This window comes from Seriola dumerili, unplaced genomic scaffold, assembly GCF_002260705.1.
Source record: "Seriola dumerili isolate Sdu_G_001 unplaced genomic scaffold, Sdu_1.0 BDQW01000017.1, whole genome shotgun sequence".
In the NCBI taxonomy this organism is placed as follows: Eukaryota; Metazoa; Chordata; class Actinopteri; order Carangiformes; family Carangidae; genus Seriola; species Seriola dumerili.
The window spans coordinates 6119333-6142396 of NW_019174272.1; the positions used below are offsets into that span (position 1 = coordinate 6119333).

General features: G+C 42.5%; 1 protein-coding gene across 1 annotated transcript in view; it reads right to left on the minus strand.

Annotated features, from left to right (window-relative positions):
• Window positions 1-1585: 1585 nt before the first annotated feature.
• The window catches only part of LOC111230630 (E3 ubiquitin-protein ligase DTX1-like), a 56142-nt gene continuing 34663 nt past the window's right edge, over window positions 1586-23064 (minus strand). Inside the window, exons 2-9 of the mRNA XM_022757418.1 lie at window positions 21537-22284; window positions 13759-13820; window positions 13386-13547; window positions 10508-10569; window positions 10191-10349; window positions 8235-8396; window positions 7208-7297; window positions 1586-6457 (exon numbers count right to left, since the gene is read on the minus strand). Coding sequence (XP_022613139.1) covers window positions 6233-6457; window positions 7208-7297; window positions 8235-8396; window positions 10191-10349; window positions 10508-10569; window positions 13386-13547; window positions 13759-13820; window positions 21537-22284 — 1670 coding nt within the window. The 3' untranslated portion in view covers window positions 1586-6232. The remainder of the gene's footprint in view (window positions 6458-7207; window positions 7298-8234; window positions 8397-10190; window positions 10350-10507; window positions 10570-13385; window positions 13548-13758; window positions 13821-21536; window positions 22285-23064) is intronic.

The following is a 23064-nucleotide window of genomic DNA, read 5'->3' on the forward strand; positions in this document are numbered from 1 at the left end:
GACAATAGAGGTAACAATTATGTGAGATAGTCCCATTTGATGAGTTTACATTTTCTTGAGATTTTGGTGCCACTACATTTGGCTCACACGTGTCAGGATATTTTTGAGATGCCAAATTAGTTTTTAGAAAATGAAAAAAAGTAGAATTTTGATTCCATTTTCTGTATCAGTGAGACACACAGAAACTGTACACGAACATGTTGTAAAGCCATTTCCCATAGAGGGAGTAGTGTTCAGTGTCTTTCCCTGAAACACAGAAGGTCACTGAGTGTAATGGCGATCAGATCTGTGATCGCTCAGATAGCCTCAGCATGTCACCCTGCCTCTGGAGCCGTTTAGATTTTATTCTGGTCCAGCTGTATGGAGTAAACGTTCCTCCCACATTAACTACAGTACACATGCCAGACACGACAATCAATAGGCTACATTGATACAGAGTTATTTCCTAAGTGTTTTTGTATTTGCTGCTTTCCAAAATTGGTTTTATTGATTTGCCACTTCACACATCAGCTGTTGTTTGTGAACTTTATATTCCCTGAATGAGGGCTCTTATTATGACAAGAAAAAAGGAAAAACACACTGCCTGTACTTTATTTTGCAAATACACCATGATGGTTTGTTCCAAGTGGATTGTTACTGTGAACTAAACACAACTGTATTATTCAGTAAACTCTTATTTCACCTAACAAGTCTAGTGTCAAATTTGTGCTCAGAAAAAAAAATGTCCCTGCACAGTAACCGCAGTAATTGCTTTTTCCATTCTAGTTAACCTGGGTTGAATGAAGTGCAGAAATTATTAATACTAAGTATCTAATTTTCTGTATTATGCCCATTCCACTCTTAGTTTTAATGTGGAAGGTCTGAGTCAGTGCATGAAGTGACATTCATTCATTCACGATATTACCGGAAATGTCATTACGTGTCTGACAGATCCCAGAGCAGCCTCAGTGTCATGGTTACCGCACCACCCCTTTGTTCAAATGAATAATTTAATCAAACCACCATAACCGCAGACTGTACAAACCAACAGGAGTCAGAATCTAATGTTAAATCGTGCCACACAAACAATGTTTGCATCTGTTCCTCCTCCCGGCCTTATTTAAATGCTAATGAGAACAGACCTACCTGCAGTGATGCAGCACAGTCTCCCTGGCTCTCTCATTAGGGATGAAAGGTGAGTGATGAGAGGAGGCAGAGCAAGGTGGGGTGGTGGGTGTGGTGTTGGGGGTTAGGTACCAGAATTCAGAGCAGACTGACCCCTGAGCTGCTGGGTCAGTGCTGGAAGGAAGAGGGGTGTTCTGAAGGGGAAGCTCGGTGAACAGGCTGCTTTAGTATGCGCCCACCACAGCTCTTCAACCACAGCACCAACATACAGAAGCCACTGACAAAAAATGACCATAAAGCAAATTTACTGGCAGTGAGAAGTGTTTCTGCTGCACTCCACAGCTCAAGCAAAGCTCATTTATATCCATATAACAAGGCACAGAGCAGCTGCCCAGGGAGAAGGAAATGGTGGAGCTGAATGAAGGAGGACGCGCCACCGAGTGGAGGGAAACAAAAACAGGAAGAGCCAAGGTGACAAAAGGTCAAACAAACTACCCGTCGAGGGCACATTTATTTTTCCACAAGAAACACACAAACATGCAACAAGGTCATCACAATTCAATAAAGACCGATAGATTAAGAAGCCCTTTATAGTTTAATCAATGTCTCTCTATGTCTTACTTTTTGTTTATCTCAGTTGCTCGTTGTGAACCATTTTAAATAGCAATATGTAGACACCACTTCAGAGAAATCAAACCACACAAATCATGATTTGAAGATGTCAATTAAAATGGGCACTTAAAATGCAAAACATTCAGATGTTTTACACATTTTCAAAAGAGTGGGGAGAGCGGCCAAACGCTGTCTCGTCCCCATCTGGATAAATCAAATCTGATTGAGGAAAAATATCCTTCCTAACTAACTGGAGTAAGATGCAAAACCACAGTGCTAAATCACCAGAAGACCTGGGTGATGTTTCTAGAGTAGCTATGATGTTTTCATACACAAAAAAAGCTACACATTGTCAATAAACTTGCTCACAGTTTGGTTAACATGCACCTCTAGGAGAACATTACTGTATCTTTAAAGGACATGAACCTAAGCTTCGTCTACTAGACACTCGCTCGGCACACATTCACACACACTCGCACAGACAAACAGACACAAACAAACAGTATAGCCACACACAATGTTAGGGTATCATTTAGAGAGAGAAGTACAGTTTGCAGTGGACACTACGAGAGAGTACAACTGTAAATACTTCATATGTGCGGACAAAAAGTAATTTCGTCCTTCATCCCACTTCTAATCAAATGGAAAATAGTATGGAATGAGTTTTAATAATAGTAATACAGCAAAATGTTATGTAATAGTTCTTTTAGAGACAATCATCATTCAAAAAAAAGACATCAAAAATATATGTTTTCTAATACATAGCATGTGAACATCCTCAGATCGCAACCCCTTTGTTTAGAAACAAGGAGGTAGCACCCCTACAAAGAAAACATCTGTTAAACCATAAGCCAGCCTTCTTGCTACACAGAAATCATGTATTAGATCTTAAAAATAGTAAATTGCATAAACACCATCTCTCTCTTCCTTAATCAGACAAATACCTTTTTTTTCTTTCTTTTTTTTAAATTCGTCATTCCCATATAAGTCTGTACACACCTGAAAAGTCTAAAGGGCCTGCATCGTTCACACTACAAGACCGGGACGTGGAAAGAAAAAGTCGAAGAAGCAAACATTTGGATTTCTCTAGTAATTCAGTCAACATGGAAGAAATTCCCTGATAGATCGGAAGCATCCTCTCTTGCCGTCCCACTTTATAAAGGATGTCAAAAAGGTGTGAAGGAGAAAAACAGGAAATGGAACAGGCTAAACAATGACTGTTTTCAACACCTGAGTCAAAATCACACTCGCAAATACTTTTAGTGGTTTGTTTTACCTTGTGTAGGTGCCAGAAAGGTGAGATAGAAAAAAAAAAACTGAAAAACTAAACAGAAAAGTAGTTGTGCACTTAACCCTGCGTGAACTGATGTTTTTGGCCACTAGGGGGCAGTGGAAACAAGTTGTGATAGTTGTATCCAGAGTTGTTTTTTGTGTTGACTACTTGTAGCTTCTTGTGCTGTTGTTGTCTCTATTTAGACTGTTGTTGTGTATGTTTTTAGCTAATTGTAAGGTATTATCAATTGTGTTGTCTTTTTTGTGTTGTTTTTGCTATTGACAGTTTTGATTCCATTACACATGTCGAGAATTAGCAATGGCTATAAACTCTCTGTGCAACACATAGTTTCATACCCTGCTATGAAACTATGTTAAATTGCATTGTCCCTATCAAATAAATAAATAAACTTTACAAAAAAAAGAAAAAACACAACACTGACATATCACTACCTATTAAAAAAATTGACAGGGTGGACTTGACACCAAAAAGTTGCTTATTTAGACACCCAGCTGTTATGAAGCAACATGCTCATTAATTTGGAGTTGGGGTTAAGTAGCAACATAAAGAACTCGCTACCTTCAGACACTGGCTGTTTGAGACGAATCAACATGGACTGCACTAAACGTCCAGCGGTGGAATTTACATGGATAATGAGCGGCGAAAATCCACAACACAAAAAAAAAAAGTCACGTTAAAGAACCACAGCAGTTCAAACTTTTTGCAAACAACTTTGACTGTGTGTTGATGTAACAACATAGTGAAGCTGATCAAAAAAAACACCTCCTGACTTGAGTTGAACCCCACCCCATCTGTTGCTTCAGTTACTAAAACAAACTCTATGAATATTTGCAGATAATATTTGACCCAGGTTGTTCTCATCTTCTGACTGAAAAAAACAAAAAACAAAAAACCTGCTGACTGCATCCATTCCCATGTTCTGGACAAGTAGAAAAAGAGAAATGGCCCATTTGGGGGGAGGGGGTGGCCATCTTCATGCTGCTAAGGCTCCCCCACCAATAATAAAGACACATTTACTGTATTTATTGGAGTCCCACAGGAGATCAACTACACAGATTCTACATTAAGGTAACAACAGCAGCATACGCTAAGACTACTTGTAATATAAGACGTCCATAACATGTCATACATATTTCAACAGTCCCTGACATACTGACAGATTTTGCCAGATTTTATGTATTCATGTTAATATGTGCCTGTGTATAGATATGTGGGCCAGTCTTTATATTTTCTATATAGAAGAGTATAAAAATAAATTAAACTTACACCATTGACTCAAAATGAGCTTGAATTTAAAGGTATATCACATCTGCAAATGTATATCATATATATATTTTTCAAAGCATTGCAAGCCAGTTTATAAACATCAACTTAAAAAAGACAGATTTAGTTGCAATTTAAGACATTTTCCTAAAAATTAAACAACTGATTAAACAAAACTGTTGCCTCAAAGTGCTATGGAAGACTATGATTCACTCCAAAATCAAGCCCACAGCTGGGCGCCCACACGATAAACCCAACATCAACACCCCCGCTCATTAAAATTGATCAGATATATTTATGGAGAATTATGCAGCACTGGCTTATCTTTTATCTCAGAGTAAAGAAACATCACAAGATCTCCACCAAGGACCTTCAAAAAGTCTTCAGCTCACAGGCATAAAATCTGTGGGTGGGGGGTGGGGGTGGGGGCATTTCCCAGTGAACCACAAACTAGACCAACATTTGCGTGGTTCCTAGAATGACATGCTCTGCTGCTGAGGAGGAGGAGGAGAGTTGTTGAAGCAAGGCCATACATCAGGATCGGCCCAAACAACTCAGAGTGAGCTCACGCAGGACATGAAATGTTTCACTGCTCACTATACAAGCAGTAGAGCCCAGCGCACTGCCTCGCAGCAAACAAGCTCATGAGAGACTTGTAGTTTGCAGGCGAGCAGGAGTGGCGCCACAAGGTGGATCTCCACGGGAAAAACTGTTGGTGTTTGAAAGGGGAACGTCCGTCTGTGAGACGCGTTTTTTCAGCTGTTCCCCTCACAGACTTGAAGCCAGCGTATTAATGCCTCAGAGCACGCAATCACACACTCACCGCTCATGTTTGGTCAGCATAATGGATCACGCCAATGCCTAGGTTTACTCCAACAGGGAGAATAATAATGTGGGCTTTATATTCACGAAGGTCAGCATCATCCATGTGTCAACTAAACAAATGAGTTTAACCTTGGGAGCGCAGCAAATCCCGCTCCACAACCGCAGCCTTTCAAGCTACAACACCTCGCAACAAGCGTCAAACTGAACGGTGAGATGCTTGTTTTATCTATTTCATGTCTCCTCTCATAGACAGTCCACAAGGTTAACCATACAACATACATTTATTACCAAACACTAATATTTCATAGCTCTCTGGAATCCACTTCATGCACTGCATCACGCACTTCCACTTTACAGAACAACTGATCTGTAGAGTCAGAGGTGGGAAACGTCCAGTGCAGCCTTACAATGACATCACCAGAGTCAAAATCCTCTCCTTCAAATCACAAAACCAAGTGCGACCACTCGTTGCAGGGCCACGATTCATTATTAAGAGTAAAAGGAGGAAGCAAACAATCAATTCATTTTGATTAACTTGTAAAGCTGAAATTCTCTTAAATGTATCATCACAATATCAAACAGCAACTGATCCATTGACAGCCCACCCCATCGCAGATATTCGCTCAACATTCATTATGCAGCGTTAGTCTGGGCCATGCATTCTGGAGTTCAGCATTTACAAAGATGCCTTTGTATAGTTGTGGCCCCTCGTCATTTTACTCCAAGTGCAGAGGAACAGCTTTAGTTTGAATCTAAAAGGGGTTAAATACCATTGACCTGCAGCCAACATCAAGACAGAAACCACACCTTTTCTTTACATTCCTCAAACCTCTGAGAAAATTTGGCATCAACACAACATGCTCAAGGCATGGATCAAGAGATCAAGAGACAGCACGGAGGGGTGGGGGCGTGTGGAGGGGGTCTTAGCTTATACAAATCAAAATGTTGATCATAATCAGGTCATCTACTCTGCCTCCGTTGCTCTCGTGCCACCACTTCTGTCGGATATTTTTGTTTTTGTGTTGGAGTAAAGAGTTGTCGGCTGCATGTTGGCCCGTCATGCAGTGTCCCTGTTCTCTGGGAGATGGCGGGGCATGGTAGGGTTGTGTTCCTGTGCACCAGCTCAGCCGGCCATCAGTCCTTCAGGTTGTCCTCGCCGACCCCCTGGGCCGACAGCTCTGTCAGGACGTTGTCCAGGTAATTGGGGTCGGGGTAGCCGTGGCCGGTCAGGTTGGAGCCGAATTCTGTCTTGTGGTGAATCTCGTTCCACACCACTGTGTCCGACTCACCCGTGGTGCTGGACGTGCCGATGGTGAAGATGAGGCGTCGGTCCCAGGCCATGATCAGAAGCTTCAGGACCTGGAGACAAAAAAAAAAAAAAAAAAAAAAAGAGAGGAAGGACGGGTTATGATAATCTCTCTACCGCAAGAAGGAAGCAAGAACCCACATGCAGGACTAGAGGGTATGAAGCACATCTGGGTGAGTAATGTCGATAGTAATTTATAATAACGTTAGTCTTTCATAATGTCTTTCATTGTTTTGATGTCTCACTGTTGACTGGTTAGACATCTCATATGTGCTACTCTGAGAACTCGGGTTACACAAGTAAAAATAATGAAACAAATATGTGAACATCAGACTGAAGTTGAGTCATCCAGTTTATTTGTGTCAGAGAAAGTAGAAGTCTGTGGAAGAACATTTTATTTCACTGAAAAGAAGAAATACAATAATGCTGGGCATCACAGTTCCTGTTCCTGAAGGTAAACAAAGCCTTAACAGCTGATTTTGTGGTAATTGTAGATGTAGTATATAAACATTTTACCATTGCTGACAGAAAGTAATACATGATTGTGTTACTTTAATCCATTTAATGATATGATTTCCTATGACAACAAACCAAAACAGTCATGGTCCAGTGACAAAACGTCAGGGGTGAAACAGCCTTGATTACAATATCAGCAGGCAAAATCTTTCAAAGCACAAACAGTTTGTGCAGCACAGACTGCAGAGACAGTGAGAAATATTCCTCTTTGAATTAAGAAACTCCCAGCGTGTTTTTAGCTTTCTCACCAGCTCACTGTTTTCTGGGAGAGAGGCGTGAGTGCTTACCTTCCTGCCTTTCTCGTTGTCGGGGAGGTAGCAGTGTCGAGGGAACCCTCGCGCACTGAACTTCTTCCCGGGGTTGGGGTGCTCATTGGTCTGGAGAAAATGTCAAGAAAAAAAACAAATGTTATGACTGCTTCTCTTCCAATTATGACTTCATTGTAGGAGAAATGTCAACAGCAACCACAGGGAGAGCTTTACTCTTCACGTTGCTTGCAATGACCCTTTGTAAAAAAAACATCGGAGAGATATGCTTCTGTAAATATCCTATTACATCGTTAAATACTGAACCTTGAAAAGGTGCTTTGTAACCAATCAACACATCCCAATGTTATTTTACTGTTGTCCATCAAGCCCATTACCCTGCTGTACCTTTTTAAACTTGGCTAAAACTGTTAGGATGTATAATGTGGACTGAGGAATGAGAGGAAAATAGAGGCAGGAGACCTACAGTAATGCTCACTGACAATAGTGTTGCTGTGCTGCTGTGCTGACCTGCATGGTCAGGTGACCCCCCTCCCCCCCAGTATACTCTTCCCCCTGGGAGAATAAGCCTGCTCCTCTGGTGGAAAAGGGTCAGTTTATTGACTCTATTAAAATATGTAGCACTCTCATCTCCACCAACACAAAACCAGACTGCAAAACACCCTCTCCTCTCCACGGCACATGTGGCGTAAATTTGAAGCAGCCTTTATTGGATTAGGCTCGGTTTTATTTATCTATATAAATGACTCAAAAAAAGCAAATGAAAAGATGATGAAAATGACCTTATATGGTCATAATATCTCTCACATATTTCAGACCCTGAATTGTCTGTCTTTGCCCAGAACTACTGTGTGATTCCTGAAAATGCTGTTTCGTCAGTGACTCACACAGCCCCGACACTTCGCCTTCCTGCACGAATAACCGTCCATCAGACTTAAGCAGATAAGCGGCAGCAGTTGTAGAGAGGGCACAGATTTAGAGAAGGAGAGACAGTGGATCAGGCCACAAGAGCAGCATGGTAGATGTAGTGAAGTGAAACGGTTCTGACCTGGATCCCGGCAGGAATGTCGTAGACGATTCGGATGGTCTTGGAGTCTGGGTAGCCGGGCAGGCAGTGGGGGATGACGTGGTACTCCATCTTCCCAGGAGGCTGAGTGCCTGTTTTCTCCCCATAGATGGTTTTGCATGTTGGGCACTGAAGACTGCCATCCTAATTTGAAGGAAAAAATAAACAGATTTGCATCGCATTAATGACACAATAAGATGCATCTGACAATGATTACTTAGATAAGTTTTGCATTGCATTAAAGGGCTAAAAGATTTCACTTACCTCTAGTAACATCTAGCCATGCAGACAGTTATAGTTTTGTTTGAGATAATGTTCTATGACATTTCTGCCTTTATCCCAATAAATGGTCATGAAAAATATAAAGTTTATGGTGTTTGAAGCTATGAAAACTTGAATAAAAGCCCCTATCAGTAAGTTTGTATTTACAATGGGTCAAATGAGTCTGTCCAATATGAAAGGGGGCAATCATAGTGAGCCCCCCATCGCTTTACAGATCATTGTTTGGCCGGTTACTGTCTGGCCCGCAATTGTAATATTATAGTTCAGTCTCACTGCTCTCATTGTGTTGTTTTAGGCCGCAGCAGGCAGCTGCTTTCCAAATAGACCCACTGTAAGCTAACAGCCCTCTCCACACTGCAGACAAAGACAGAAACTAGCAAGAGAACTTAGCAGCTAAAGAGCCAGAGTTGGTGGTGACAAAAACAGCAAAAAGGAGGGTGAATATTGGACTTACATTTTTCAGTTATGAAAAAAAAAACTTAACAGATTTAGCACAGCACAGTTACAAAAAAGGATAAAAATCGATGCAGCAAAATCTGAGTTTTTTTATTTTATTTCATGCTTTTTTTTTTTCCCTCCCCTAGTAAAACCTGGCACCTACATTACCCACAACGTCAGTGGTTCGGGTGTTGTGCTCATAGTGGCTACTGTAACCTTGAGCAATGAGCCTCAATCAGAGATGAAGAGCTGGCTGCAGAGGTCTGGTAAGTTCACTTCTTTCTCACTCCTCGCCCTCGGGTTTGTTTCATTTTCAAACTTCAGACCCAACCAACGCAGACTGAGGCAATTTCATGCAGCTTCCTCTGGAGCCACGTAAGGCTTTATATAACTTTTTTCACATATACAGTAGCACTTTACAAGACCTGTAAACAAACTTTGATGAATAAAATCAATGTTCCCCTTTCCAAGGTGATAATCTGTTAGTGTTGTAGTAATACGTCTTATTTCCACTGACCCTAGGATCCATTCTTACAGCTTTAAGAAGCGTCTTTCCAATAACAATGGTTACTCTGACTTTCCACTGAAAAAAATTGTCCCAAAGAAAACTATTGACAGGGAGTTCCATGGATTATCCAAAGTGATGTGGACATTATTTCTCTAAAGATGCTGCTGAAATATTTTAACATTGTGTATCGATGTTTTGACCGGCACAAACGGAGCTGAGGGCAGAAATCTCAAAGAACATTTCAAAACCAGGAAAACTAAAACCAAAACTATCTACATGGCTAGATACCACTAAATGTGATAGAGAAAATATGTTTTATATTATTTGTGTGAGGTGGCCTCTTAATTGTCATTGATAAATTGATTGAAGTATTATCAGATGGGCTGTCGTTGTTAATAGTAAACTAATGCTTGCTGATTAAATACGCCTATACTTGACTCTTCTGCATAAACAGGAAGCACATTTGTATTTACTGTAAGTGAATTGAAGTGAACAGAATCTATGATGATTTCAACAACACATTGTGCTTTCAAGACTGACATGACTGATCTGACAAGACTATGTAAGCTCCCCATCTGTGTACAACAATACGAAGGGCCTGATCATCTGCCAAGGCCGTGCAACCCAGTCAAGCTGTAAGACATCACAAGTTTATAATTTGAGCCTAGAGTGACATCATAACAATGTCTGGCTCAGAAGCTTTTACCCACCTTATTGCCATTGTTGTACATGGCCACCAGGCACAGCAGATGGTACATGTGCCCACACTTGCCAAGCTTGCCTACCAGCTCTGGCTTGATGCCTTTGTGCTGCAGGACGCCTTCATAGCCTGACGACATGACCAGCCTCTCCATGCAGATGGTACAGTCCTGGAATAGCCAACCAAAACACTTCAGCTATCATTCTACATGATTGTGTATTTATGAGGAGTTTCACACTTGGTTAGGAAGTGGTGACAGACAGTGCAAGTCTTGGTGGGTGCAAAACTTTTTAAGTCCTGCACACTTTTTTGTGTCTTTTTTCTTACCTCGTCTGGCACCACTTTAATCCTCTCTGTGTATCTTCGCACAACATCCTCTGGGTTTTTCCCTTGTCATGAAATAAAACAGAGATGAGATGACCGTCAAAGAAAAGCCAAACTTGCCACTTACTTACACCTACATATTACAAGTAAATATGAAAAACAACCCAAGATGGACCACTGGATGGCATGTGCTTGTCATTTGAACACAAGAGAATAACAGCTAGATCTTGATGGATGACAAACTTTCATCCCTTTCGTCAGCCACTGTGGTCTCACTGCCATTTTTTTTCCACAATAAAAATGTGTGAGTGTGCATGCGATTATAGTTTGCGTGTCTGTGATGTTGAAGAGGTCACCTTCAAACTGGCACATAACAACCAGCCATCCCCACACTCTCTGATAATCCCTGTGTGCAACCAGGCTAGCATGGCTGAGAGCACACCCACAGCTTACACCCCTAATACGCTTACAGGCAACCTCTTTTTTCCCTGGAGCCTTTGTTTGTTCATTTGAGGGACAGCCAGCGAACAGAACAGAGGGAGGGAACGCAGTGGAAAGACTGCCTGACTGAGCATAAAAAAAAAAGAAAAAAAGTTAAGGTATAAAGCGTGGGGAAGGCAGAGAGGGAGGAGAGAAAACAGAAAAAAATACAAGGAGAAAAGACAGAAGAGACTCAATTATGTATTTTCTGCTATTGCTATTTGATGGCTTCATTAGCCGGATCAAAAACCTCTCTGACCTTTTTCTGTACAGAGAGCAGAGCAGGATAAGCCCAAATCTCCCTGCATGAGTGAAACCACATCTCCATTCCCCTCACAGGCCTCCACTATGCCTGAGTTCATGCTCTTTCTGCAGACGGCTCAAACAGGTTGCTGCCTCGTTCCTCAATCTACAGTGTCAAAGGTAGCGCCTTTTAAACATTATTTCCTCATCATTTCCAAAGGGTTTTCCTGAAAGAACAATGTGATTTGGCTCCAATTAAAGGGGAAAATAGAGACAAGGTTCGAGCTTTCGGCCAAATGCTACTAGCACGGCTTAAGTGACAGCAATGTTGATCTGTCAGTGGGTCTACCATCTTGATCCAGACTTAAATATGGAAATATTTGCTGATCCCTTGAATTTTTCTCTATCACCACCAAGAAGTTGACATTTGTGGCTTTTGATGAAATGTCTCCACAGCTATTGGATGGGTATTAATAATTTGCAACAGATGTTCATGGTCTGTAGAGGATAGATTTGGTGACTTTTTCCTTTCGTGTTAATAAGCAATGTGCTAAACTAAGATGGTGGACAAGGTTACCTGCTAAATAACACCATGTTGCATTGTAATTTTGAGCATGTTAGCATTTAGCTGAAAGCCTAAGTAAAGCCTCATAGTGTCACGATCTGTCTCCCTTTATCTCACACCTGCCATTTTCCATCCACGCACCAGATGCGCCCATGACTTTCTTCCTGTCTCCACACCCACCTGCTCACTTTGTTCCTTATCTTTAACCACCTGAGCTTCCCTGCCCACTCACACACCTGTTCCCAGTCACCTCAGCCACTATTTAAACCTGCCCTTGTCACCAGATCCTTGTCGGTTCATCTGTTTTTGTTCCTTTGCGGTCTCCTATGTGCCTGCTACATGCATTTTAGTAACCTATTGTCTGTGTCTACCTGCCTGAGTACCTGCCTGCCTGCAAGCCTGTTTTTTCATCCATTAGACCCACTTCACTGAATCAGCCTGCCTATGTGTGGGTCTGCATGTGGGTCGTCCCTACCTGTGCTGTCATCAGCAAGTGTGACACATAGAGCTGCTAGCATGACTGTAGACTCGAGGTCTTGTTTGGCTTTAGTTAGTTGTATTGAGTTCAGAGGATTTTCCGTGAATTAAAGAACTGCTCCAGTTAAACCCAAATAAATACTTGGAAACTATGGTCTTGGAAACTTTATTCTTCAATTTCAAGCCTGTAGACAGGCTCTTGGTTACGCTACCAATTAACTGGAATTCCAAGTGTACCAATTGAACACCGTCTCTATTTTCCCTATAATTAGTACCAAATTATCTTTTCTTTTGCAGAAACATTCCTATGAATTTAGTCACATATCAGGTCTTTCCTAGGAAATTATAGGAAATAATGAGACCTTTAAAATTAATTGTTACCACATCATCTCTGTACAACTAAGTCTGTGTGCACAGTAATGGAGAGCTCTGAAGGGCTGACTGAGAGGACAAGTGTGGTGCAGGGATGGAAACCCGGCAGCCTCACTGATCAATTAGGACAAGGACTCTCTTGGGAGGCCAGTGGTTTCCACGGCTTCCATCGACCAGCACTTACTCAAGCCCAGAGCCGCCCAAATAAACACCAGCTCTCCTCTCAGACCAGCTCAGTACAACAGTCCCTTGTTAATTACTTTCCTTACAACTGCCTCTGTCAATCTGCATGTGGTGTAACATCTATAAATTGTTAGTTTCACTGCATTTACTCATAAATCTGAAACCAGCCATCATCATTACATTTTATAGGACCCGTTTCAAACGTACAGGAATGCTTCCTTAACTAATTATCAGCAACGCTGAGCTGAGTGAGGTTGGATTTATTGTAACACCCTTATGGAGCTTAAATGGGAGGCATTTGAATAACAATTAGGGACACTTGATCACAACAAAAAGAGCTTTGGTTTTGTTTTCACACTCAACAACACTTACAGACAGCTGACATGAAAACATCCTGCAAAGCTTGGCAGGAGAGAGAGAGTCTGCTGACTGTCAGTGGTTGGTCTGTTCCTCTCCTCAGTGCATTTCCCATTTATTCATTAACACAGTAAAAATAGATTTGCTAGCATTTCCACTTCTTTATTTTCATATAATTTCCTCCTCTCCTCTCCTCCATCTTACCTCTCCTCAGGTGCTTTTTCTTGGTTTTGCGGCGCATGCCATTGATCCCTGGCACAGGCTTCATGTCACTCTTGTTGATGGGTGGTGGGTGCAGTATAGGCTTGGGGGCCCGAGTCAGGCAAACGGGTAGACCTGCAGCGCACATCAGGATACCTGTCATACCTGATGCATATGTACAACACACACATCCACACGCGCACGCACACACACACACACACATAGAGGAGTGGGAAAAAACACCAATTGTGAATGTCTTTCTAGATAAATAAGAGAAGACATCTAACTCTGAACAAAAACAGGAGTTTTCTTAACAAAATTGATATAATTTTTAGCTGATTTCTAAGCAGATTCTGCACAGCAGATGTGATCTGACCTGCTAGCGCTGGGTGCACTGGTCCAGACCCAGTCAGGTTCTTCACTGGGAGGGCAGGAACGCTAACACAGGAAAGAAATAAAGAGCGAAATAAATTAATAATAAAAAAATTAAGTGACCTGCTCACATCATACATTCATTCCGGGCCATAACACCTCCTCTACTGGCCATTTGGAGACACTGAGTCTCCAGAAAACACAGATTATTTGAAAACACTCATCTCAGCTATGTGGCTGAGGATGCTTCTTGTTGCACCAGTCTGTTCTTGTTCTTTTTGTAAAACTAAATATATATATTTTTACATTCTTGAAATGGCCCTGTGACCTCTAAAATGGACAGTAAATTATCCTGATTGTGCACCACAGCTGAGAGAACTGAGAACAGCAGCTAGTTCTGCTCTGCATGACATGAAAAACACTCAAGTTAAAGTGTCACATGTGCTTCGCCACAGAGACAGAGACAACTGCAATGGGACCAGACAGCTTGACTCATGTACAAAGCACTGCAGCAGAGCCTGATTCAGGATGACATTTGGAGCGGCTGGAGTTCATGGCAAACACAGACAACAAAGACAGTTGACTTGCGCTCTCTTCAAGATCTGTGGAGCAGAGCGGACAAAAGCACTTTGGGCATTAATATGAGCACACAAGTCAGTGAGTCTCTTTTCGGAGGGCCGGAGCCTCGACTCAACCAGCATCCCACAGCAGGGGCCACAGAGCGGCAGAGCTCAGAAGCAAGTTTCTTTTCCTCAGGTTTAACAGTAAAACTCAAGTCACAGCAAAGTCAAGTAATTTGATAGAAATGCTGAATTCATTAAAACTTGGATTAGAATCAAAATCTTGTTTTAATTCACATCACACATCAGCAAAGAAGCAACACAGCAGATGTGGTTTGGAAGTGAAACAGCTGGACAACCAAAGAACATCAAGTCAAATCATTTCATGTATCTTGAGCATCCAGATTAAAGCCGCTATGTGTGGTATTTCTTATGTTAGCATCTTTCAATTGGTTCTGTAAATGAATGCACTCTATGGTCAGAATACTGTTTTAAATGAAAAAGTCTTAATCACCGATGAACTCTCTGTACTCTCTCCCAGCAGACAGACACAGTTAGCAACTAGGTGGTGAACGTTGTTTAGCATTTAGCAGCTTAAGAGCCAGATATTTTTCTCAGGAGTTGGGAGAGACCAAAAACAGGGCTAAAAGAGAGAATACTGGACTTTCATTGGCCAGTTGGCCTGAAACACACCTCCACGTGAATGCTCATGTTGCTCTGTGTCTGCTAGTTGTGTTAATTGGCAACTGTTTGTTAACAGTTTTCTTTTTAAGATTAATATTTTAAGATCAAAATGTGTAAAAAATTCAATATGGTCATAATATTAGCTAACTAGTTGCTAGCCAAACTTTAATTATCTATTAGTATATTCATATTGTAAATTGTTTTAGCAGAGTGTTTTGATCATTTTGTAAATCTCGGTTCATTTTGTTACCATTTTCATCCCACCACATATTTGCATGTTGTCGTATGCAATCAGCAGCAACGTGTATGGTGTCAGTCACTATCTTGTGCCTGTGTTAAGTATGTGTATCCTTATGCATGTGCACAAGGAACAAAAAATAGGGACATGCTCATGAAAAAATTGCTCCACGGCAACACTAGTGGTCAAAATTATAATGAGCTAAACTCACTTAAGGAGATGGTCTTAGACATATTCTAGCAATATCTTTTTTCCTGTCATTTCTGCTTTTATTAGATAGAAACATGTGACAGGAAATGCAGGGGAGAGAGAGGGGATGACATGTAGCAAAGGAACCGGGCTGGATTTGAACCTGGGCCACACGACAACACCCTTTTAAATGCAAAACGTACATGCAACCACAGTCATCAGCTAATGTATCTCCCTCTCTACACCTAGCACTAAAGATGGCATCTTTCTCTACATCAAATACAATAAAAAAAGGGCATGATTAATTCGACTGTGGACAAAGCTATGGTTGTCAAGATGGTGAGTTTGCTTTTAAATAGGTTAAACATCAAGTGGATATGGGTAGCAAAACTTAAAAATAGTTGGTAGAAGTCACATGAAAAAAAAACAGGTGTAAATGGGGCACCGCTCACTGAGTCACTTGTTAGTTTTCTCACTTTATCAACCACAGACACAGACACACACACAGAGACAGACACAGACACACACAAACACACACACACACACACAGACACACACACACACACACACACCACACACACACACACACACACACACACACACACACACACACACACACACACACACACACACACACAGACACACCTGCACATGTACTTCTGAATCTCTGTGCTCTTTGACCATGAAGCAACTGAGGTCTCTGGCACTGCAGCTCCCAGGCATTTCACAAATCCGCATCAAGAGACTGCTTTGATATTAGCGAGAGCCTCTGTTCCTGAGCCAGGGGAAGCCCTTCAATAAGCTGAGTGCAATAACACGAAAGGACACGGGGACTGGCTGAGGCTGCGTCCTATCGCATCTCTGATAGAGACTGTGTCTCACACCAGTGAACCAGAGACTGGGATGAGCTGACTCCTGTGGTGTGCAAGGTGATGCGGGTCCAAATAAAAGTACAGGGATGTGCAGTTGTGATAAACTCTTTAAGTCAGGAATGTGGAATTCTAGGGTGTGAAACCAAGACGGGTTTGATTTTGATTGCGTTTCAAGCTACAGTGAGCCAATTCAACACCATCAACCACAACACAGGGATAGAACTCACCTGCTGCCGTCTGTGCTTCTAACAAAAAACTAACCAGTGTACTTCATGGCGCACAGCTGCCCATCACTCAGTGAAAACACCAGTTTGGGTCAGGGGTTGGCAGGCTATTCTGTCTATCTGGAAAATAAAGGCAGTGTTTGCTTTCACTGCGGGAAATGTGGGAGGCAGAGGAAGTGACAAACACGAATATCAAGAGTAAAAAGTGATCGAGAACAGCACAGTTTAATAATAAAAACAAATTCCTGTGGGTGCTGCCCAGTGGGAGAGTTCTTCCTTGGTTTAAACATGCACTTAGGCCTGAATCAAATCAAAACACACTGTGGACAAGACGCCCGCCTTTATGAGTGCATGTATAATTTAGGTTGTTCACAGAGAGTGCTGTGATCAAACAAATAATTCTCATTAGGCGAAAAAACGGGACGACACACCACAAGAGCCTTTAACACCATCTCATTGTGCACCGGCTGCACATTTTGCACAAACTACACACTCGTAGAAGCATACAGTACAGAGGATCTGTCAAGGATCTGTAACATAACATTAATTAGGAGTGCTTTTCATCGTTATTGCTATCCAAAGATCTCACTATCAGCCGGGGAGCGTATTGCATAATAAATGTGTTGATGAAACAGCTGCACAATGAGCGATTCCACAACCAAAAACAAAAAAAAAACAAAACAAAACAAAAAAAACTGTTACTGTTGATCTTTATCTGTTACAGTGAAAGAACCTACCTGACACACTTATCTACACTGCATTTGCGGTTTAACTTGTAAAGACGGATAGATCCACATCTTGCAAGCTATTTTCCATTGTGCTCTATCTCATTATTTTCATAAAGCTTGCAAGTAGGTATCTATGCACTGCAGAAACTGCTTTCATACAAGGCTGCGCCCTTCACCAGCCAGTCAACCTGTAGCCTGTGTGTGCAGCTGCCACCCTCTATCTCATCCAGCACACGGCTAAGCTCTTTTCTCTTGACTTGTTTCTTTTTTTTTTTTTTTTTTTTTTTTTTTTTTTTTTTTTTAAAGAGATGTGCACCTCTGGAGACACTGACCCCGTCTGTCCTGCCTGCGCCTTAAGCTCTGGGGTTCAAGACACATGCCACCTCTTCATGCTCTGCTGAAAATCCCTAATGCTGGATGACTTCCAGGGTTTAACTCTGGCTTTAACTCTTTCCTGTTGCTACCCCCCCCCTTTCTCTCGAATCACATGCGTCTTAAAACGCCCTCCTCACTGTTGTGAAAAATGTAGGAGTGCACCAAAATCCTTTGCCAGTACTAATCTCTAATCCCTATGCTAAACAACTGAATCCAGACAGTGTCCTGAACAATAGGCTCAGTTGGCTCAGATCTTCTGAGCCATTATACCTCATCATCAGTGTAAACAAGCGCAGATTTTTCGCCTGTCCACCGCAGCACTGCGGTTCCAGCCCTCCAGTTTTGACGAGGCACATTCAACAAACCAGACTGAACCTCGTCACCTCTGCATTTCTTTCGCCCTGCCAACTCTAATTTCTCTCTTCCTCCTGACCCCTGTTCACTTCTTTGCTCCCCTCTGTCCATCTTGCATGAAAAAAAAAAAAGAAAAAAGCTATGCCTGTCTCCGCCCAAACCTTTGATTGAGGACAGTGCTAAAGAATTTCCTATGGCGCTATTTTTCAAATCTAATGCTGTAATTTCTGACCTAAAACCAATGCAATTAAGTGATAAATCCAGCCCCTTCATACCTAACCCATTAACACCACATTAATTACGGGCCTTGTCAGGTCAGGGCATGAGGGTCGCTATCCCTCCTCTGACTCCTACTCAGTAACATCCGTCCTTTCCTGAGGGAACCTCCAGCCTGCCTTGAGGACTCAATCAGACTGAGAGTGATGCGATTCCCCAAATAGAGAGACCACATTAGGCCTAGTTAGGAAAGTGCTGACGGAGGACTAATATCTCCTCATCTGTTTATTATGCACCATAAAGACAGTGAGAGGCGGGTTGGAGGGAGAGAACTCCACGAGTGCTTAATTGCATATTGATGTGGGTAGCAGGAGGTAGCAGCAAACCCTTCCCCCTGCTACAACTGGGGGGATACAATGTGGGTAAAGCACCTGAATTGCCCTGAGAATAAGCAATAATGACACCAAGCATTTCCAAATTGCATCAGTTTGGTCCAGTTGAGATCTCATGATTAAGTTAATAATTTCAATATTAATTTTTATCTTATGGGAAGCACCATAGCAGAGCAGTGAGGCAGCCCAGTGAGGGTTAATGATCTGTGCACTCGACACACAGCCCTCCAGACGAAACTCAGTCTTAACACGAGGAGCTCGTAACACGGCTGATGGCAGCGTCCACGCGCAAACACACTCTATTCAAAAGCTTTCTTTTTTTGACTGAAGAAGACTGGACTTCTTCTTCTTCTTCTTACCTTTCATCTTCCTTAAGGCTATTCACACAAAGCAATGCAATACAGTAATTCTGTCATAAAACAAGCAGTGAGGGTCTTAACTCTGAGAAAAGGCAGAAGAGGATGTGGTTTCACTGACAAAGAAGAACTGAAAAAATGAAAAAAAATCCCCAGAGATCGTGTGAAAGTCTTTTCTCTGTTCATACCACCACAAAATTATCTGTCTGTTTATTTTTTAAACAGACAGATAATTCAATATCATCACTTCTCATCTCTCATATTATCACATCAAGACAAGGATTCACATATTCAGAAAATGTAGTTCACACGTCATGTCTAGACAACAGATGATAGGTGAGATTTTGCTGACAGGGTGGAATATTTTACTTTAACACTCCGAAAACCAGTTTCATATCATTGTAAACTGAATATCTCTGGGACCTTTTTTTTTGCAATTTCCTGCTGCTTCGTGAATCAAACGATTAATCAAGAAAATAATCAGCAGAATTATCGATAATGAAAATAATCTGGAGGACACAGTAGCTTCTCACCGTTCCTGACATATGCATCATGACGGTGTAGCATTCACGATACATGGCCTTGCCTCACTGAGCACAGATCTTCAGCTTATAGCAGGTTAACATGTAAAGGCAGGTGGTGATATAGTGCGGCTGTGTCGGCTCGGTAATCAGATAAACTGATGTGTTGACACAAACCAGCAGATGGTGCCACTTCTAATATTTGTGCTCGAAAGACACATGCATGAAGCAACCCCCCCCCCCCCCCCCCCACACACACACACACACACACACACACACCTCCTTTACAAGCCCACAGCCACTTGGTTCTTGACACAATAAAAAGATCAATACTTGAGCTGCAGCCTTCATCATCAATGATACACAGGTCAAACAAAAACACATTCTGTGCTGTGTTATCTTATGCAAAGATGAAATCAATCACATGCCAGATTATTGTTTTTTGAAAGTCCTCTTTGTATAAATCTAGCAGAAACAGACCCGTAATCAGAAATAGCATAAACTCATGTAAACAAGCCACACTGTGCCTAATACCTTCCTTGCACCCAACACCAGTTCTATTAGGGTGTAGGTGTGTGAAAAACAGATCTGATGTTTTAGATTTTGTGTGGGTTCCTCCGTTATCTGTCTGTAACACGCTTGTGGGAATATGCGAGGGAGTTCACATTTCAGTTCGGGTGATTGTGTATGTGTGTGTGTGTGTATGTGTGTGTGTGTGTGTGTGTGTGTGTGTGTGTGTGTTCTCATGTCCTGCTGTGTGTATGTTAACCACACTCATCCTGTATGTCAAGCCACCCGCCTGGGAACCAGCGCACTCTGTCTCACCCCCCGTTTCTTCCTCTTGTGCGCTCTCTCTCTTTCTCTCGCTCTCTCTCTCTCTCACTCTCTCTGTCTCCGCACAAAAACCCTTTGTGCTGCGGGGTGAAAAGTGCGCAACTGAGCTTTCACTGAATTGTTGAAATACAGAGGAAACGTCCCAGAGTAACGTCCTATCCTGGCTTTCCTTTGTCACATATACCTTTGCACAGAGACACAACATTTCCCATCTGCTCTCTGTATGAAACAAGGTCATGGCCTGCTGTGATGAACACAGACCCTATACGTTTCCTTTCAGTTACACAAAATCAGGCCACAGAAAGCAGAAGCATGTGTGCCTGGGTAAAGGACAGTATTATTCAAACATGCAGTAAGTGTGTCTCTCCCCATGAGCAGTGAGAACAAAATGGAATCAAATTAGATCAAGAGTGGGTTTATTTTAGTAAAAGAAAGCAGGATAGGGGACTGAAGTATCGGTTACAACGCCAGACACACTTCTTTTCCTCGGCTCCTTTCGCTGAATTGCTCTGAGGTCAGAGCGCTCTGCTGAAGCTCCCATTTTTCCTTGATCCATTATTCATTCTTCCCCAGTGGAGCTCTGCCTCCATGGCAAATAGGTTTCCACAGCTACACCAGAACCCTGCCTCATACACACCCACACCATAAAACAAAGACACACACGTGCGAGTTACACACACGCATCAAGATCATCCACGTGCGACGTCATACTTTTTCCACATCCCATGACACAACAACCACAGCATCATGTGGTAGTAGCAAATTAGTTATTAGCAGAAGCAACAGCATGATCTAGAAGAGCTGCAGTATTTCACGCCTGCTGGGGGCCAACATAAGCTCATTATGGAGCTGTAGCCATGGCGGGCACACATATGGAAGAGAGGCGTTCTTTTTCCCCAGTTAAAGGAGACGCCGCTGGACCAGAGGATTCTTTCCTCAGATCCACTGGTCAGCACGTTAACGAGAGCTGTCATAAATCAGCGGAGAGATGTAGAGAAAGACAGAAAATGACAGAGTACAATACACCAGGCACATGCAGGCTGAAGCTTTGTGAAGCAGACAGGCAGAAACCGAGATTGTCTCTTTTTATATCCACCCATTGCCTCAGCTGAACTGTAAATGCAAGCAAATCCGAGCATTATACCCGCTCTGTAACTAGTAACAGGCCACTGCAGATTCCACTGTATCCAAATTAGAAAACAAGGGGAATGCAATGATTGAGTTTGCAAACATCATTACCCTGGTGGGATGGCTCCTCTGGCTGTGCCCATGGATATGCGCTGGGTGCCCGGCCGGTTCAGGTTGTTCTGTCCGTTGATGGTGAGAGCGTGGTGGCCATGGGCGGATGAAAGAGATGGCATCACGGGGGAACAGGGGAAGTTGGCAGTGGACAGTGGCAACTGCACCTGTTCAGCTTTGGCTTGCCCACCTCCCACACTTATGTTATTGTTGTTGGTGCCGGAGGAGCCGGATGTCGGAGACCAGAGGGAGGTCCCAGCAAAAGTGTTGCTCTGCCGCACAACAGTGAGGGTTCCTGTGGCGCCATTGTTGCCCGCTGTCCCTCCGTAGAGCTTACGCCGCTGAGAGGCCAGAATAGCGTTGGAGGCGGCTCTCGTGCTGTTGACCAGGATGCACTGCTGGCAGGAGCAGGGCTGGCCGGAACTGGCTCCCACGGGCCAGGACTGCGACTTGGGGATGGAGCCCATGATGAGCGGGTAGGCCAGGTCCATGCGTCTCCGCAGACGTCTCTTGCGCTGGCTCTGCCTGTTGGTCTGAGACATGCTGTTGAAGTCAATGAGGTAGCAGAAGCCCAGAGAGGTCAGGTCCAGCCAGGGGTGCTGCTTCTCGTAGGCGTTCTGGATGGTCACACAGATCTCCATGTCATAGGGCGTCCACGAACCGTTGTCGTTCTCCCACTCCCACACCACGCCTTTCCCTGGGGCAGACGAGGGCTCGTAGAAGTTCCTCTGCACTGGTCTCATGGTGCCTGAAAGCAAAGAGCAGAGGAGAGAGGGAACATGAGGACAATCACTAAACTGTAAATGACTAACTCCACCTGTTATGCTTTAAGGTGGATCACTAATGATTAATGTGCACAAGAACAGAGAGTAGCAGATTGTCTATGTTCTGGTGGCATCATAGTAGTTAATTAACTGACCACAGAAATATAAATGTTTCAGTCATTAAAAGTGTACTCCAGCAATTTAGTGTGTCACTTCCATAAAGATTTACAAAAGGAATATGTAAACCATGTGTAAAATTGTAAAAATCTCTTTATTTTATTTGAATTAATTGATTAGTTCATAGGCAGAAAACAAGCCAATTCTAATTTAATGTGTAATAATGCCAGATATTTCTGGGGTTCAGTTTTACAAATGAAGAACGTTTTCAGCATTTTATGACATCAGAACTTGTAATGAGGGTTCGTCATTATATTTGACAATTAATGGAGCAAAAGAATAATCGTGTAAATCAGCGGTCCCCAAACTTTTTTCAGTGGGGGCCACATCAACTTTCCTTTCTGAGATGGAGGGCCGAGGTTAGTCTATAACAGGAAATGATATGGGCCAGGGTGACAACCAGTATTATTGTGGAGATTACAATGATAATTTGTTGTAGCTGCCCTTCGTTTGGCTTTGGCACCACCTGTTGATTTGCAAAAAAAAGTAATAAAAAGTCTTCTCATGTTTATTTGAAGTACCACAGATACTCATTTATTTTATAAAAAATAACAACACAAAATGATGGTAATGCTGATGGGGGGGGG